At 43.0% G+C, this 17,788-nt stretch overlaps 1 protein-coding gene across 1 annotated transcript in view; it reads left to right on the top strand.

Annotated features, from left to right (window-relative positions):
* The window catches only part of TMEM182 (transmembrane protein 182), a 60,021-nt gene that overhangs the window by 22,803 nt on the left and 19,430 nt on the right, over positions 1-17,788 (top strand). The window contains exon 4 of the mRNA XM_084900926.1: positions 17,381-17,518. Within this exon, the coding sequence (XP_084757052.1) occupies positions 17,381-17,518 (138 nt within the window). The remainder of the gene's footprint in view (positions 1-17,380; positions 17,519-17,788) is intronic.

Below are 17,788 nucleotides of genomic sequence, written 5' to 3'. Positions count from 1 at the left end.
GGTGTTTGACGGCAGTGAGCCGTTATTATATAAATGTTTTCTGTCTTGATATACTGCCCTTTTCCTGGTAGCTAGTCTAAATCAGTGGTCGGCAAACTGAGGCTCGCGAGCCACATGCAGTTCTTTGGCCCTTTGAGTGTGGCTCTTTCACAAAATACCACGCCCTGGGCTAGTCTATTTTGAAGAAGTGGCGGTAGAAGAAGTTTAAGTCTAAAAAATGTGGCTCTCAAAAGAAATTTCAATCTTTGTACTGTTGATATTTGGCTCTGTTGACTAATGCATTTGCCTACCACTGCTCTAGCTAAACCAGGTTTTTGTTGTCAGTGTCTGACTCCTCTAACTTCTGTATGAGATGCTAGTAAATGAGGCCAAAAGAAATCCCAGGTAACTCACCACTGCGTCATTCCTAGGGTTCCGAGATCCCCAATTGGTCTGCCCCTTCATCATTCGAATCTCTTTATGTTTATTTCACAGATAATCTCCAGGGGTTTGTGAATAAAAGAAAAATTAGAGAAAACTATGTCTGTTTCATCTTCCTGGAAGCAGAAGTTCACAGTATCTGGTTCTATTCTGAGGAGCAGCTGGCCAGATTAGCTAATGGGTTGGGTGTAGGGTGTGGAGGAAAGAACAGTCAGTGATGACCCTTTTTTATCCTTACCAACTGGCGGGATGAAGTGGCTATAATTAGAGATGGGGCAGGCTGATTTTAAAGAGGTAGTATTTGGACATGTTAAGTTGAAAACACCCTGTGAATATGGAATGTTAACTTTTGGAACAAAGCCTATTAATCTATTGGCAACTGAATAAAAAGAGACATTTTATTTTTTAATGTCACAGCAAAGAGGCTTACTTCATTTTTACGACAAATTAAGGGGATTGATGGGAGCATATGCAGCTGCTGTTGTGAGCAGTCACTGTGCAGGCCCACCTGCTGTCCGCATACTGCCCCTTGGGTCTTGGGACAGCGCTGGGAACTAGAGTTTATTGCTACTCCTTGAAAGCTGATAAATCTGAGATTGACTAAGTTTCTCAACATAAAGATCGTACTTTGCAGTGAGCTGTGTGCATTTCCATAATCACCTTCTTGATGTCACTGTAGGGAAAATTGTTCCATGTACCTAACAAGCAATATAGACTAAAAAACTTTATTTATTAACTAGAGAAGAATTGGTAAATCCTATTATTTTATTATTTTGTTTTGGTATGATGAGTCAATATCAGTTTTTTTTTTTCTATTTATTACTCTTTACAAACTAGTTTGGGAGTATAGAACTAAAATTAAAGTCACTTTTAAATATATATTAAAAATATGGTAGGTTTTAATAGTGTTTTTCCCAGTACTCAAATTCATTGCTTCTAGTCTTGGAGTAGCCAAGGCTATTATTCACATCAACAAAGCATTGGTTCAGTGCTGTTAAGGGGAAGTCAAAATGTTAACTTGTTTCCAGAACAACAGCTATTATCATGCAATGGGGCCAGTATTTGCTCTAACACTTTATGTTGAATAGCTGAAGAGGGAAGTCCTCAAAGGAGTGTCCTGTCACTGCAAATCCTATATAATAAAAGGGCAATATGCAGACCGACCCTAACGGCAGAACGACTGCTCGATCAGTCACTAAGAGGTCACTGACCACCTCTGGGTCCGTTTCCCTGGCTGGCAGGCTCTGACCACCCAATGGTGAATGGGAACCAGGGATGGGTGGCAGAGGATATGGGTGAAGCCCCCACCCCACCAGTTGTCCCCCACACAGAGACAACCTGCGGGTAGGGGTGGGGCCAGCGAGATGGTGGAATGGCTGACCTCTCAGTTCCTTCCCTGGTCAGCAGGCTCCAATCACCCAATGATGACTGGGGAGCTGGGGGTGGGTGGTGGCGGGGGTGGGGCTGGCTGCAGACAGCCTGGGAAAATGGCCCTGATCACAGGCCAGGCCTTGGGACTGTACCTGCACATGAACTTCATGCACTGGGCCTCTAGTAAATAAATACACCAGATCATGCTCCAGCCAGGTGGCTCAGTTGTTTGGAGCATCATCCTGTACACCAAAATGTTGCAGGTTCAGTTCTGGGCAGGGCATGTAACCAGGTTGCAGGATGGAGCCCAGTTGAAGCATGTATGGGTGGTAACTGATCCATGTTCTTTCGCACATTGATGTTTCTCTCTCTCCTTCTCTCTCCCCCTTCCTCTCTCTAAAAACCAATAAAACATATTCTCAGGTAAGGATTAAAATGACAACAAAGATAAATAAGCCACTGGACCATGTACAGAACAGCTATGGGAATGCTATGTTAGACTTTCCAGTGACTTTCTGGTTAAGATGGGCAGTGTTAGAAGGCTGCTCCTTGTGAACAAAGACCTGGAAGTTCCATTTATTATCACAGGGAAATATTGCCCTCCACTTGCTGGGACTCAGGAGAGCTAGCAGTTACTTCTGGGACTTCTGGTTCTCCCTTTGTGTCAAGAAACAAGCGGAGCCCTAATTGGTTTTGCTCATTGGATAGATCATTGGCCTGTGGACTGAAGGGCCCCAGGTTCGATTCCAGTCAAGGACATGTACCTTGGTTGTGGGCACGTCCCAGTAGGAGGTGTACAGGAGGCAGCTGATTGATGTTTGTCTCGATCGATGTTTCTAACACTATCCCTCCCCCTTCCTCTCTGTAAAAAATCAATAAAATAAAAAAAAAGAAACAAGCAGAATCTTAGGGAGGCTATTTAAATGGCTCACTTCTAAAGAACACACAGCAAACAGTTGACAGGTCAGTGTGACTTCAAGGCTGCCAGGAGGCATTTCAATCATATTTTTTCAGACTGATTCCTGGAAGAGGCCAAGTTAATGGAAGGGCCCAGGAAGGCTTTAGGTACTGTACTTGGTGAATACTGACTTTGTACACCAAGGATCATGTTTCGTGCAAAGTGGGAAATCATGACTCAATCTGTTGTGAATAAGCAAAGTAAGAACGTTTGTTCTGGAGTAAACGAGGCATGCTTGCCCTGCCAGAGATGCCAGCTGTGTCCCAGCAATCTTGTCTGTCCCCATGAGACACTCATCTTACTTGGGCTGAGCTAGCATTCCGTGCACGCGGGGTTCACAACCACATTACACAGGAGCTGGCGAGCATTCTTCCAGGTAGTCGCCGCCAGGGACCGGCCATTGCTTGCTGGGACAGCCCTCTCGCCCCAGCAGCTGATGGTTACTCTCATTGTAATACCTTTATTTTCTTCCTAGATACGTGTTTGGTTCCTTTCTTTTTCATTCCAATTCTTTGATAAGGCTTCTTTGCCCATTTCATTGTCCCCACAAGGCAGGGCAGTTACTGTGAAGAACTGTGAGATTTTTCTGGTGGCTTTATCTCATAGTATTTTACCCCTTTAAAAATATGTTAGGAAATATAAACTTCTATAAGAAAAAATGGAATATGTGTTTTTCTGCTTTCTATTTGTATTTCTTTCTCACTGAAATACCACCCCCCCCCCACCAAAAATAAAATAAAAAAAATAACCCGGACTGCAAACATGTTGCCAATGGTTTGAATATTGATAGATTGAAGCTCCTTGTGGATAAAAAGCCAATATTAATTTCAGTATCATGATTCATGATTTACAGGAAAGTCATACAGCATGGGTGAATTGTTCCAATGGAACTGACCTGCAGGACCACCATGATCTGCCCCCTCTGGCCACTTCCTCTAACACTAACACTGGCACACTGCCCTCCTGTGCTTTCTCCTCTCTGCCTCCATTTCCCACACTTCTGTTCTCCCTTTTAAGAGACACCTCCTTTAAGAAGCCATTAGTAATATGCCAAGATTGGGTCCAGTACCCTTCCTTTGTTCTTGGGTCATATGCACAATTTTCTCCTGGCATAGCTATAGTCATCTGATTGTGTATTTGTTCCTCTCCTATTAGACTGTTGATGGCACACATTGTACTTTTCTGTGTCATATCAACAATACCTGCATACCTAGCACAGTGCCCGGCATAAGGTAATTGTTTTTCAATCAATCACAAATTTGAATAGAGGTGGATGAAAGAGTGGAATCCAATTTCGTTGTCAATCATTCTTTTGTTGGGTGTTTTATGATAAGCAGAGGGGGAAATCCCAAATCATTGTAGGTCATGGAATTCCTAAACTAACTCTTCTGATGCAGAAGTGGTAGAACCTACTTTTGGTCCTGTCCCTACGAAAAGGAGTGCAACCTGGGTGCAGGTTGCTATAAAACAGTATAAAATCCCCAAAAGAAATGTGATTTCTAGGGTGTTAGAAACTTATAGAGACAAATCCTGGCACAAAAATTAATACTTAGAACTCAGTGAGCAAGACTTTGCAATGTTTATTTTCAATTGTGTCTAAAAAAGCTGTGGGTTAGCAGGTTCAAATCTAATGACAAAGAAGCATTGGATAAAATGTCCTCCAAATGTCCTTTCCATTGGTTGGTATAAAGGATAACAGGTCTTCTCAGGGACAGTTAAGATTTTTTTTAGAGGGAATTGGTGAATGGGGAATGTGTCTGTCTTCTGGCATTTTCAGATCTGAATAGGAATACTAAACAAATTCTTTTTTAAAAAAAAAATATTTTTATTGATTTCAGAGAGGAAGGAAGAGGGAGAGAGAGATAGAAACATCCATGATGAGAAAGAATCATGGATCGGCTGCCTCCTGTAAGTCCCCTCTCCTGGGGATCGAGCCCACAACCTGGGCATGTGCCCTTAACAGGAATATAACCTGGGACCTTTTAGTTTGCAGACTGATGCTCTATCCATTGAGTCAAACCGGCTAGGGCTAAACAGAAATTCTTGATCTTCTTGGCTTGCTGCCCTGGGCTGGTGTTCAGGAGCATGGACAGGCCTCAGCCCTCTGTCTGGGTCCCTTGGTGATAGCATCTCAACACTGACTCCTCAGTTCTTCAAGCTCCTGTTTTCCCTAGAAGGAATTTAAGTGATAAACACTCTTCAACTGTTAGATAGTTGCATGAAGTCAAGATTGTGATGCATTTCTGCTTTGAATGCATCAGCTTCATTCTGTTCCATGGCTATTAACTATCCCACCAGCTTTGGCTGTATACCTTGAGGATTCAGTGGGAACTGTATGTATACCTTGAGGTTTTGGTGGGAACTGAATGATTCATTGCTGATTATTCGCTCATTCACATTTTATTGAACATAAAGCTTCCCCTGGGGTTAGGCAGATGAATAAGGCTGAGTGTTTGCCTTAGGAATTCATAGTCAAGAAGTGAGGTGGAGATGAAGGGAAGGAGACAGTGCAGAGTGCTAGTTCAGTGGCTGGCTGAGTCCAGTGGCTAGGAACACTGACTGAGTCTGAGACCAGATATTCTGCTCAGTGCTGACCCGTGTTAACTCTATGAGCCTCATAGCAGCACTATATGATAAGTATTATCATCACATTTTATGGAAGGTTAAAGTGAGGCAGGGATAACTTCCACAAGGTCACACACCTGGTGAGAGGTGTTCTAGCTCTTGAGTTAATATTCCTACTGATTCCACACCCTCCTGCCTTTTGGTGGATATGATGGGGTAGCTGCACTATGTCCTTTCGGGGAGGCGTGATTGGACGTGGAAGCACAAGTGAGAGGGAAGAACATTGCACACGGCCAGACGCACGGTGACAGCATTTCCCCCGCAGCAACTGTCAGGGTCCATCAGCATTTCTGCAGGATGAAGTAGGAGCAGGGGGGGAGGGTGTGAGTCTAAAACACTTAGATGGAGCAGTGACAATTCATTTGAAAGCACAGCAATCACAGACAGTCCAGGTGTCTGAGGCTGAGTCAGAGAGCCTCACTCCAAGTTTTACCTTGCCATTTCCTGGCTACTTAATGTTTGAATTTCATCTCACTTCTCGGAGCCTCATTTATAACATACACACCAGGGATTGATGAGAGCAGGAGCCGCCCGCTGGGCCACAGCGTAGGTACAGCACTTCTCCAGGAGACCAGGAGCTCCGGGGAGGCTGGGCTGCAGAACTTCTCAGCTGGACGCACAGCCAGCTCTCCTGGAGGCTTCAACAACACAGTTGCTAGCGTCCACCCTCAGAGTCTGGTTTGGAACCCTGGTTTGGGAATGGTGTGAAAGCCCACCAAGTGGCTCTGACTCTGAGGCAGGGGTGGGGGCTCCCGTCCAGGGTACTCACCTTGCCTTGTGCCAGGATCCAAGAGGCCCTGTACACAACAGCTCTGTAAGGAAGGGAGGGCTTTTCCCTCTGCCTCTCAGATTCAGTGAGAGGCAATTGTTACAAATACACAGCGAAGATGCACATAGCCTCAATAATTTTTTATACTTTAAAAAAATAATAATAAATGTGGATATGTAACAAGACAAAGGGAAAGGAGTTTGGTCTGGGGTGGTAAACTGTGAGATGGTGACCAGGGAGTATGTGGGGAAGTGAATGCATGAGAAAGGTTCTGGTATAAGGAATATTGCATAAGGCTATTGTAAAAGGGCTATCATGCCAGGGCTGTCATACAAGGGCTATTGTATAAGGCTATGTGCAGAGAAACATTAAAAGAGAAACATTCAAAGTGCTTCATTCAAAGTAATATCCAGCACTAGCTACACATTTCCCCCATCTTTCAGATAATTTGTGGAGACCATCCCAACAGAACTTTTCTTGTTTTGAGGCAAACCATTCAGAGACCCAATTTTCTACTTCTTCATACATTTTGAAGTGCTGCTCAGAAAGTGCGTGTGTCATCAATCAGAACAGGTAGTCATCTGAAGGAGCAAGGTCAGGTGAATACAGCAGGAAGGCTAATACTTCCCAGGCAAGTTATTTTAACGTGTCTTTAACTGGCTTTGAAGTAAATGATGGTGCGTAATCATGAAGCAAAATTACTTTGCCATATCTTCTGGCTTATTCTGGTTATTTCACGGTCAAAGCATGGTTCAAATTGATTATTTGTCAGTAGCGATCAGTATTAATGTTTCACCTGGTTTTAGAAGCTCATAATACACCACACCTTCCTGATCCCACCAAACATAGAGCATTGTCTTCTTTCCAAAGTGATTTGGCCTTGCAGTCGATGTTGCTGGTTGACCTGGATCAACCCATGATTCTATGCATCTGGAATTCTCAAAATAAATCCACTTTTCATCGCCAGTCACTCTCTTTTGTGCCATTGAAGCAACATTTTACTGATGACTTTTCGGTTTTCCATTTATCTTTCATTCAGTTGATATGACACCCATTTTCCTTCCTTTAAAATCTTTCCCATTGCTTGTAAATGGTAGGAAATTCTTTGCTGAGCAACATTTAATATTTCTGCAAGTTGTTTTTCAGTTTGACACGCATCTTCATTCAATAATGCTTGTAATTGTTGGTCTTCAAACTTTTTTGGTTGACCTGGATATTCTTTGTCTTTCACAGCAAAATAATCAATTTTATAGTATTTAAACCGGCGCTCACAAGTATCTTGAAATGGTGCATGCTCACCATAAGCTTCCCAAAGTATATGATAACTTTCTTCAAAATAAAGTAATGAATTAAAACTTCCTGCAAATTCTCTTTTTTTTTTTGGCATGAAATTCAACATTTTTAAGTGTAAAATATTTATGATGTCAACACCTTTAGCAAATTTGACATATGAAGTTTTAAAACTTGCTGTCAATACAATAAAATAGCATCCATATCAAATCACGTATATATCAACATAGGTGTAACTCCATCTATTGAAAAAAAATGCGCATTATTAACTGGTACACCTAGTATATATCCAAGGAACTCATATCTGGGGTATATCTGAAGCCCAGCTCTTGTGGCTCAGTGGTTGAGCATGGACCTATGAACCAGAAGATCATGGTGTGATTCCCTGTCAGGGCACATGTGGGTTGTGAGCTCCAACTCCGTCAGGAGGGAAAGGAGACCTGACTCTGGCTTTCCTCCCACACCTGGGAAGCTCTCACCCTGTGAAGAAACCCCTCTCTCTGCTCCAGGGACCGCCCAAGGTCACAGCCTCAGGGCAGGTGAAGGCTGGAGCCTGCCCACCTCTTGCTTCCTTACTCCCTCGCTGCCAGTGCTCACCGCTGGGAGGTGACTAGCCTTTGTCCTGCCCTCCTGCTCTTTCCTCCCGGGAAACCGGTGGGCTGTGCAGGGCACGTGGCTTGGCAGGTCCCCAGTCATGCAGCTGGAACACGGGCATGCCCACACCCACAGTCTTCCCTCTGTTGTGGGTGGGCATCGCCGTACTTTTAGACTGGGCAGCTATGGGGCAGGCTGGTGTGGGTCCCCGTGGCCGGGTCAGTGTGGGGGGAATGGGGTGTGTGTGTGTGTGTGGGGGGGGGGCTTCACACCTTGGTGCCTGAGCACACATTGTTAGCTTCATCAACCAGCGGGTAAGCTGTTCTGAGGCAGGATATGGGCTTGGCAAAATGAATAACATCAGTGCATCTTTAAACTGCAAGTAATTTACATTTTATACACACAGAATAATTTATCAAAAAACTCTGAATTTGGGGTTGTGGTCGTTTGGGTTGACATTTTTACTTGACTCTGTATGGAAGGTTTGTTGTAGAAAGTATGATCTTGTGAGATCAGAGGTTTGTTAATATCCTGACGGACAAAAGGTTCACGCTGCAGGATCTCAGGCCCAGAGCAGCGGCCCCAGAGCTGTCTCTCTCCTTGCAGTGCTGCTCTGGCTCCAGTGTCCCTGCGGCGCTTGTCCTGCCAACCCTCCTCCACACAGTGCGAGGATACTGTTCCGACGCAGACAAGGCTCTTACACGCATTTCTGAGGGCTGACCTTCAGCATACCTGGAGGCCTTGACTACCTGACTAGGTCCCCATTTTCTCTTCCCCTCTCCTCTCTGGGACAGCTGCAGGGAACCACTTTCTCTTCCCCAGTCCCTGGGCCGCTCCTGCATGGGGTGCCCATGTCTATAGCCCAGGGCACTGCGAGAGGCCACTCAGCTCCGCCCTCCCAGCCCCGGGCTGGCCTCTGCGCAGCAGCGCTGGGCTAAGGCTCCTCTGCGTCCCCCCCCCCCCCCCCCCCCCCCCCCCCCCCCCCGGGTGCCTGCCAGCCAGGGTGAAACGGCTGCTTTCAGGCCAGGACTGACTTCCGAGGCCAGGCTGTGTGTATCTTACGGGGCAGTGTTTGTTCCTGGCACCTGGAGAGACCGGAGGCATATCTGCTAAGGTCAGTGGCTGCAGGGGTCAGCAGTGTGCCCAGCGCTCAAGCAAGCTGGCGGCCTGCCCATCTCCCGGAGAGACACTAGTTGGAGCTATTGTCTGCATGGGAGTGGTTTGGAATGGAGCTATTCTCAAACAATCCTCAGTTAAACCTGCTTTTGCCATTGTCTCAATTAATGAGGTCTTAGTGTCTGCCTGTTTATTACATTCCTACTGGAAAAAGAACTAGGGCAGGGCTTTATTTTTCTAACCCTTACATGCAACTAAGAACAGATGCCAATTCTAGCATTAGCTTCCCATCTTGGTCTGCATACAGGCACAGAAGCACACACCCACATGCACACATATTAATGTGCACAATTACTAGTCCACTCTGTTCACAGCCTTCCCTGAAGGTTTGGATGATTTTTAAATATCTGTATTTTATTGATTTCAGAGAGGAGGAGGAAAGAGAGAGAGAGGGAGAAAGAGAGAGAAACATCACTGATAAAAGAGAATAATTGATCAATTGCCTCCTGCACACCCCCTACTGGGGATTGAGCTCACAACCCGGGAATGTGCCCTGACAGGGAATCAAACCATGATCTTCTGGTTCGTAGGTTGACGCTCAATCATTGTGCCACCAGAGCTGGGCTTGGATGATTTTTGTTTCCTGCCTGAAGGATTTTTAATGGATGGCTCCCTAACACTTTCTATTTATGCTTCTTTGGAATTTAACCTTAGATATACACAGGATATAAGCTCCTTTGATATATATTTGAATCTAAAATTTGAATTTGCAATGAAGTTAATACTCTATATGTAATGTACTTTTTATAAATAAAACCGTGACATCAGGCCTTGGCTGGGTGGCTCAGTTGATTGGAGCATTGTCCTGCCCACCAACATGTTGAGGGCTACATTCCAGTTGGGGCAAATACCTAGGTTGTTGCGGGTTAGATCCCTGGTCAGATCGTGTACAGGAGGTGACCAATCGATGTTTCTTTCTCCCATCCACATTTCACTCTCTCTCTTGCTCTCCTTCTCTCTTAAAAAAAATCAATAAACATTTTTGGATAAGTATAAAAACAAACAAAAAATGGAGATATTAGGAACATAGCTTAGCATTCTATGTTCCTAATATACAATCTTATTTAACAAACTAGACCATCTCAGTGACTTTATGTCTTTTTCTATTTAAAAAAAAAAAGCAACAGGATTGTTCTCAAGTGAAAACTAGAAAATATTTCATAGCCGTTAAAATATTGTAATACAGGCAGTCCTCGGGTGATGTTGGACTCGACATACATTGTTTTGTAGTTATGTTGCCATCTCCCATTTATTTATTTTAAAAAGTTCATTTCAACATATGTACATATGTGCTTTATGTTTTTTATTATTTACCACAAGTAAAGGTTAATAATTGTTATCTTTCTTTTAATTTTTTTTTTTTTACTGTTTCACTCACTTCATTATTGCTGTGTATGTTGCTCCATGTGAGTGACATAGGTGCTTATGTAGGTGGGTTCCGACTTACAGCGAAAATCACATTACATCAGCCGTAGGAATGGATCTCTGAAATAAAATATTTATATAGAATATATTGTTAGGAAATTACAGCATACTCTGAGCTGATGATTCTAGATCTACTAGAATGAAATTACTAAGCAAATTAGTAAGAGTCATATTGTAAGGTTAAAAATTTACCCAGGAAAACAAACTGAGGACACTGGGAGGACCATTTCTATAGCATCTGTTGTCAGACTAATTACTAGTCATCCTCCTCATTACACTTGTCAATCTGTGGTCATTGATGCCAATTCAATACCAACAGGAACCTCCAATTTGGGGTACTATGAAGAAGGAAGCTTAATTCAGTTCAGAACAGCTCAATTTTGATATAGCACAGCTGTGAGGCAGTCCGGGGCAGGGCCAGACCCTCTCCTTCTAGGCAGCTTTGCTCTGCTGAGGCAGCTTAGTGTTTCAGCTCAGCCAAGGAACTGCACTCTTCAGTCTTAAGTGAAAAGGGAAAGTGCACTCCTCCAGCCGGAGGGGAGGTGGTTTATATGGATTGAAGTCCCTGCCCTTGGTCTCTGATAGGTCTATCCTCATGCAAATGAGGACTCCAAATCCTCAAGTTTGATTGGTCCAAAAGGCACTGTGGGACAGAACAGAACCACTCTGATTGGCCAGGATTGTGCAACTCTGATTGGATGGGGGAAGACTCAATCCTATTGGTTGAAATAGGATCCTAGGAAACCTTTATAAGGGCTGGCTCAGCTGACAGAAAAAAACAGGGCAGGCAGGCAGTTCAGTGTTGGGGAGCACAGGAGACTTGGTTGGAAAGTTTGTAAGAAGGACATTCTGAGAAAAGGGATGTGCCAAAGGCAGGACCCCTAATTATTCCTTGACCTTTCCAAACAAGTCTGTGCATATGCAGACCCCTGGGTGTTTACAGGAATCCTTATGCTTAATCTTTGGGTGTTCTTGCTTCAAGGGCACTGCACACACATGTGTCCTCCCAAGATTACTTACCTTACTAATTGTATCTATAAGATAAACTTTATCTCAAAGTGCTGCTACAATAAAAGCCTAATGAGTTAGGTGATAGAGGCTGTCAGGTTCCTTTAGCCAGGCAGTCCCTTCGCCCCTCTCTTTCACAGCAAATGTATCAGAATAATCCATTCATCCATAGCTCAGGGTCTGCTGGTCAGCCCAGGCAGTTCAGCACAGGCTTTTCCATGAGGTGCATCTTGCCTGAGAGGCCTCTGTGCATAAATGGCTACTAGGCTTTGTTTTTTTTTTAAAACTTGAGCCTATTTAACTACCAGCAGCTCTTCCTGGTAGGTGCCTTTTTTTCTCTGTGTTTACACACTTGACCAAAGAACACTTTGTAAGTCAAGTCACCACCACTTCATTTATAATCAACAGAACTTCATTTCTTTGGAAATAACCATTAATTCTTGCCTTTCACAGATTCATCTGAGACTTTCTTTTGATTGATCCAAATTGTGATGATAAAAAGTACATGTAAACCCACTTACATTATAAATCTTGCTTCATGTTCTAATAGGAACTAATAGAAATTCAATATTGCTCAAGTTAAGCATTGACTTGTATTTAATAGCACAGATGGATTTTAGAGATGTTTTCACTTGGCACAGTCCAAACTTTCAGAGAAAGCTTTTCTGTTTTATAGATCATATAATGAACAAGAAAACAGACTAAGGTTTTCTGAGACACATTTAAGACCTAGGAATCTTAAAAATATAAACCACAAAAACATTCTAACCAAACAAAAACTTTCTTCCCACTAACATTTTATAGTTCTGTGTATTAGGCAAACATATTTGAAGTCTTACTGCATGCTATTTTTTATATATTTCCTCAATCCTTTCTATCGATATAAACTTAGGTGAAGAATATTGTTTTCTATATTAGAAAACTTATGTCCATCAAAGTAAAAATTAGTAAGGGAAGAGGCTCCAATCTCTCTATATAAAAGGCTAAGTGACCATCGCATCCGAAACAACCGAACAGACTGTGTGGGGCAACCATGCCCACAGGGGGTGGGGGGGAGTTGGGGGCAACTAGGCTGTCAGGGAGGGAAGTGAGAAGTGACCAGGCTGGCAGAGGGGGTTAATGAGGGACAACCAGGCTGGCGGGGGTGGAGGGGAAATTGGGGGCGACCATGACAGTAGAGGGGGAAATAAGGACCGACCGGGTCAGTAGAGGGCAGTTAGAGGTGACCAGGCCAGTGGGGGGGGGCAGTTGGGGGTGACTATGCTGGCAGAGGGGCAGTTGGGGTGACCAGGCCAGTGAGGGGGGGCAATTAGGGGCGATCAGGTGGGCAGGCAGTTGAGCAGTTAATTATGGTTCCAGATTGTGAGTGGGCCTAAACTGGCAGTTGGACATCCCCTAAAGGGTCCTGGATTGGAGAGGGTGAAGGCTGGGCTGAGGGGACGCCCCCATGCAAGAATTTTGTGCACCGTGCCTCTAGTCTATAATAATAAAATGTAATATGCTAATAAGACGAGGTCCTTCTGGATGTCCTTCCAGACAAAGCCTGGACTATGAGGGTAGCCTGGGTCTTGGGTACCTGAGGGAAGCCAGTGCCAGCAGCTGGGGGAAGGAAGGTCTACTCTTGCACCAAGTTCATGCATCGGGCCTCTAGTATCATATAATTCTCTTCATGTTGAAGATTCTCTCAAGGCCTCAGTCTTACTTCACCCAGTGAAAGAACTCTACCCAATTCCACGTGACGATTCTTCATTATGATTGAACATTGTAATTCTGGAATCAAAGTGTGCCATATATTCAAACTAGGTGATATCATTAGCTAAGAAACAGGATGTTCCAAGACATTTTGAAATAGTCTTGAAGTTGAGCAACTCTGAAAGCTGAAGCACAGGCAGGAAAGAAAAGCACACTGTTGGTGACCGCAATGAGGAATCTCACTTGGAAGCTATTTCTGTGTGTCTAGACAGCCAGATCCCCCTTTCCCTTAAACACAAATCCATTGCTCCTGCCTTCTCCAGGGAACGCAGAATGAAAAGCCAGGCTGCTTTGTTAGAGCAAATGAAAGGACAGAAGCTAGCATTGTCAGGGGTGACAGCAGCTCTGGGGAACATTTATCCATCTTTCTGTCTGGCTCTGTCTCAGTCTCCTTCTCCAGGTGTTTCCTCTCTTTCTTATAGTCTCTCAGTGGAGAGGTATCCTGCTTTTTCTGTCTTCTTTGTAGCCTGATTCATAATTCCTCCCTCCTGCTTGCATGTGATCTTGGCTTCATGGTTCTTTTGGACTTGGCTAGTTCAAGGTTACATACATGTATAAATGGCAAACATTATATTACTCTAATTCCAAACCTATATTTCTTTCATGTGTTATGCTGACAGTGTATTTTTACATTTCAAGAGTCAATATATTTTAAATAAATTAAGATGAGGAAAATAGTCTTCTATATTTATCTAGATATTCACCTTTTCTGTTACCGCTTACTTCATTCTTGAAGTTACAAGTAAACTCTGGTGCCATTATCCTTCAGCCTAAAGAAATTCCTTTCACACATCTTTGGAGAGCAAATCTGCTGTGATAAATCCCATCTTCCTACTTGAGAAATGACTTTCTTTCACTTTCATCACTCAAAGGTGTTTTTACTAGAAGCAGACTTTTAGGTTGATAGGTCTTTACTTTGGGCATCTTAAAGATGTCTTCTGGCTGCCACCTTTTCTCATGGGAAACTTTCAGTTCTTGGGACTGTTGGTCCATACATTTAATATTGGCATCCCCACCTCACCCACAGTTTGGCTGCTTTCAAGACTTTTTATTTGTCCATAGTTTTCAGTAATTCTCTGATGTGTCTGAGCTGAGTTTTTAAATTTATCCTCTTGGGAATTTGTTGTGTTTCTTGAACCTGTGAATTTATTTTTTACCAAATTTGGAAAGATTTAGGGATTCTTTTTTTAAATATTCTTTTAGCATTGACATTTTTTGCCTCTGCTTTAGGGACTCCATGACACAAATATGAGATCATTTGATGTGGTCCCACAATTCTCTGAAACTGAAACTAGTCATTTTTGTTTTCAATCTTTTTTATTTCTATTGTTCAGATTGGATAATTTCTATTGCTCATTCTTCAAGTTCACCTGCTCTTTCCTCTCTCATCTCCATTCAGCCATTCAGCTTGCATAATTAATATTTAATTACATATATTGTATTTTTCAATTCTAAAAATTTTCATCGACTCTATCTGCTAAGAATTTCTACCTTTTTGTTCATTTTAATAATGTTCACTTTAGTTTATAGAAAGTGGTTCTAATAGCTATTTTAAAGTCTGCCCACTAATTCACGTATCTGAAACTTTGGGTTGGCATCTGCTGATTGATTCTTCCTTTGAGGATTGGTCAGATATTCCTGATTGTTAGTATATAAAGTAATTTTGGTTGTATCTTAGACTTTTTGAAGAATACATTGTCAGACTAGGCATACTGTTAAAATTCTCTGGCAAATACTGATTTGTTGTTTGAATAGGCAATCAACCTTCATGGCCTGCTCATTTTTTCTGATACTAGTTTCAATGTCAATTAAATTTTCAGTAATTTTTATGCTATATAGGTCAGGGGGACATGCACCCCTCAGGGCTAGCTCTGGTGCTGGGGTGACTTTATCACCCAAGAGCTGTAATTCAGTTTTTAAACTTTTGTTATACCTTTTTGGTCATTTTCTACATATGGTTAACTTGGGGTGTGAGCTCAGTATTTGAATAGGTTCAAACACAGACAGAGAGTCTCTCATCTTAGTTCTCGTATGTCTGTGGGATTTTCCCCACATCTTCTGGCTTCTAGAACTCCCTTGCCCAGTTTTTTTTTTTTTTTTTTTTTTTAAAGATATATATTTTATTGATTTTTTACAGAGAGGAAGAGAGGGGGATAGAGAGCTAGAAATGTCGATGAGAGAGAAACATCGACCAGCTGCCTCTTGCACACCCCCCACCGGGGATGTGCCCGCAACCAAGGTACATGCCCTTGACCGGAATCGAACCCGGGACCTTTCAGTCCGCAGACCGATGCTCTACCACTGAGCCAAACCGGTTTTGGCAGTTTTTTTTTTTTTTTTTTTAACAACAAAGTCTGGGCTTTTAAGAGTCTTGGTATTCTTTACTGTGGCACAGTTTCATGTAGTTAACCACAATGCAAAGCAGGAGGGAAAGGAGAAGACACACACCATGGACCCCCCACTTTTTGCACAATAGATGTGGAATTCTTCTATTTGAAGGACTGAACACCATTTGAGATCATACATGTCCACGACTGCACTGGGGAAGCAGTGCAGATTTAATTTTGAGGCAGGACTGAGAGAACACAAGGAGATAAGCAGACATGAGCGTTTTCCCTATACTTTGGCTTATAGGGGTCCTTCATTCTGCTTCTACAGAATGAAAACTTAACTAGGGTATTTTTTTTTCTTCTTTCTGTTTTCATCTTTTACAAAGTTCCCAACTTAGCTCACCTTCAGGCCAAGCTCAGGAGGAGAAAAAAAGGAAAAATTCAGGCGAGTCTTTGCAGCTGAGTTCACCTCAGCTACAGATTCGAGTTCCTTCCTTAATCCACTTGCTATCGCTTGCTTTCTGGAGTCCTCAGCTAAGTCTTTGCCATGATTGTCCAGCTTCAGTGTGATCAGGGGAGAGGCAGAATGGGCTCCTCTCAGTAATGTTTTTACCCTTCACACCTGCCCCGGAACCTGAATGAAAATCAACAGCATTGGTTTTTAGGTAAATTCCACTTGTTATTCCGGCCTTCAAGACTGAGTTATTAACACAAAAACCCCAGCTTTTTTCCTCCCACTTACCTGCACTACTCTTCAAATTTCCATCTTCCCATGCATTTTTCTTTACGATTCCAGTTGATTGACATATGTTTTTCTTTGCCAGGTGGGCTTATTGAGAAAAAAAAAATTCTTTGCTTCATTACAACATTTTAATATTTTCATAAAAATTATAATTTTAATATGTTTCACAGAGCTTTCCCTTGTTTACACCAAAAGGAATTCATTTTTGTGCCTTTGGGAAATGATACATTTGTTTAACAGATTAGTAATTATTCTGTTAAAAATTGATCATTAGGATTCCTCTTTATTTGATTACTATGAACATATCACCAAAACCACAATCTATTTTCTACCAACTGTATTCAACCTTGCTGGTCCTTAAATAAAAGATCACTATAACTTCTCATTTTGAACCTTTTTAAGAACAAAGTTGATAGAAAGAAAAAATCTTAGATAAATTTAAAATCTCAATCTGTTTACAAAAGTTTTCTTTTTGACTTTGCTTATTGTTTTTATTATAAAAATTATCTTAGCAAGAGTAACTAGCAGTGTTTATACATGTGAATTCCTTTCAGGTCTTTTGTGCATTTGGTTTGAAGCACCTTGAGGTGACCCAATGGGTGCTCACTCCTTTAGAACTTTAGGTGTTCCACTTCTAAAGTGGAACATCCGGTCAGGAAACCGAGCTCCCTAAGTCTACTAAGCATGTGGGTGGTGCACACCCCGAGCAGGAGTTGGATGAAGGCTGACTTCACTGAGTCCAAAGCCACCTGGTGAGGTTTCCACTTAACGAGAAGCCAGGGCCCACAGCCCGGGTCCCACCTGGCAGAGCTGTGGCTGCAATTACAAAAATGAAGAGGCAAGAAACTCAGCGCGCCGCCATCTGTTGTGTTCACAGTCTAAGTGTGTTTTCTTTTCTCCCTTTCTCCTGGGGTCTTCAGTTTACCGTGGTTTCTGGGCTGTCCTCATGCTCCTGGGCGTAGTTGCTGTCGTGACCGCGAGTTTCCTCATCATCTGTGCAGCCCCCTTCGCCAGCCACGTTCTCTACAAGGTCGGCGGGAGCTCCTATATCGCTGCAGGTATGTGAGTGCTACGCCATGCTTTCCAGCCCTGGGTCTGTATTATATATTTGCCATTTATAGGCTCAGGTAGCAGGCCTCCAGCAGTAGGAAAACAATTATATTCATGTGTAATCTTTCCAAGTGCCACCTGTGCCTCAGACACTTTTCTAGGGACTTGCATTTTCCGTGTGCTAACACACCCAATCAGCACGACAGTCTTGGCTCACTGTGTCCACATTATATGAGAGAGGACATTCGGGGAAATCTGTGCTCTGAGAGCCTGTGAGC

Source organism: Pipistrellus hanaki (genome assembly GCF_964339955.1).
Source record: "Pipistrellus hanaki genome assembly, chromosome: 12".
NCBI classification, from domain to species: domain Eukaryota; kingdom Metazoa; phylum Chordata; class Mammalia; order Chiroptera; family Vespertilionidae; genus Pipistrellus; species Pipistrellus hanaki.
The sequence above is the reverse complement of the archived record's forward strand: the minus strand, read 5'-3'. Positions and strand labels throughout refer to the sequence as shown.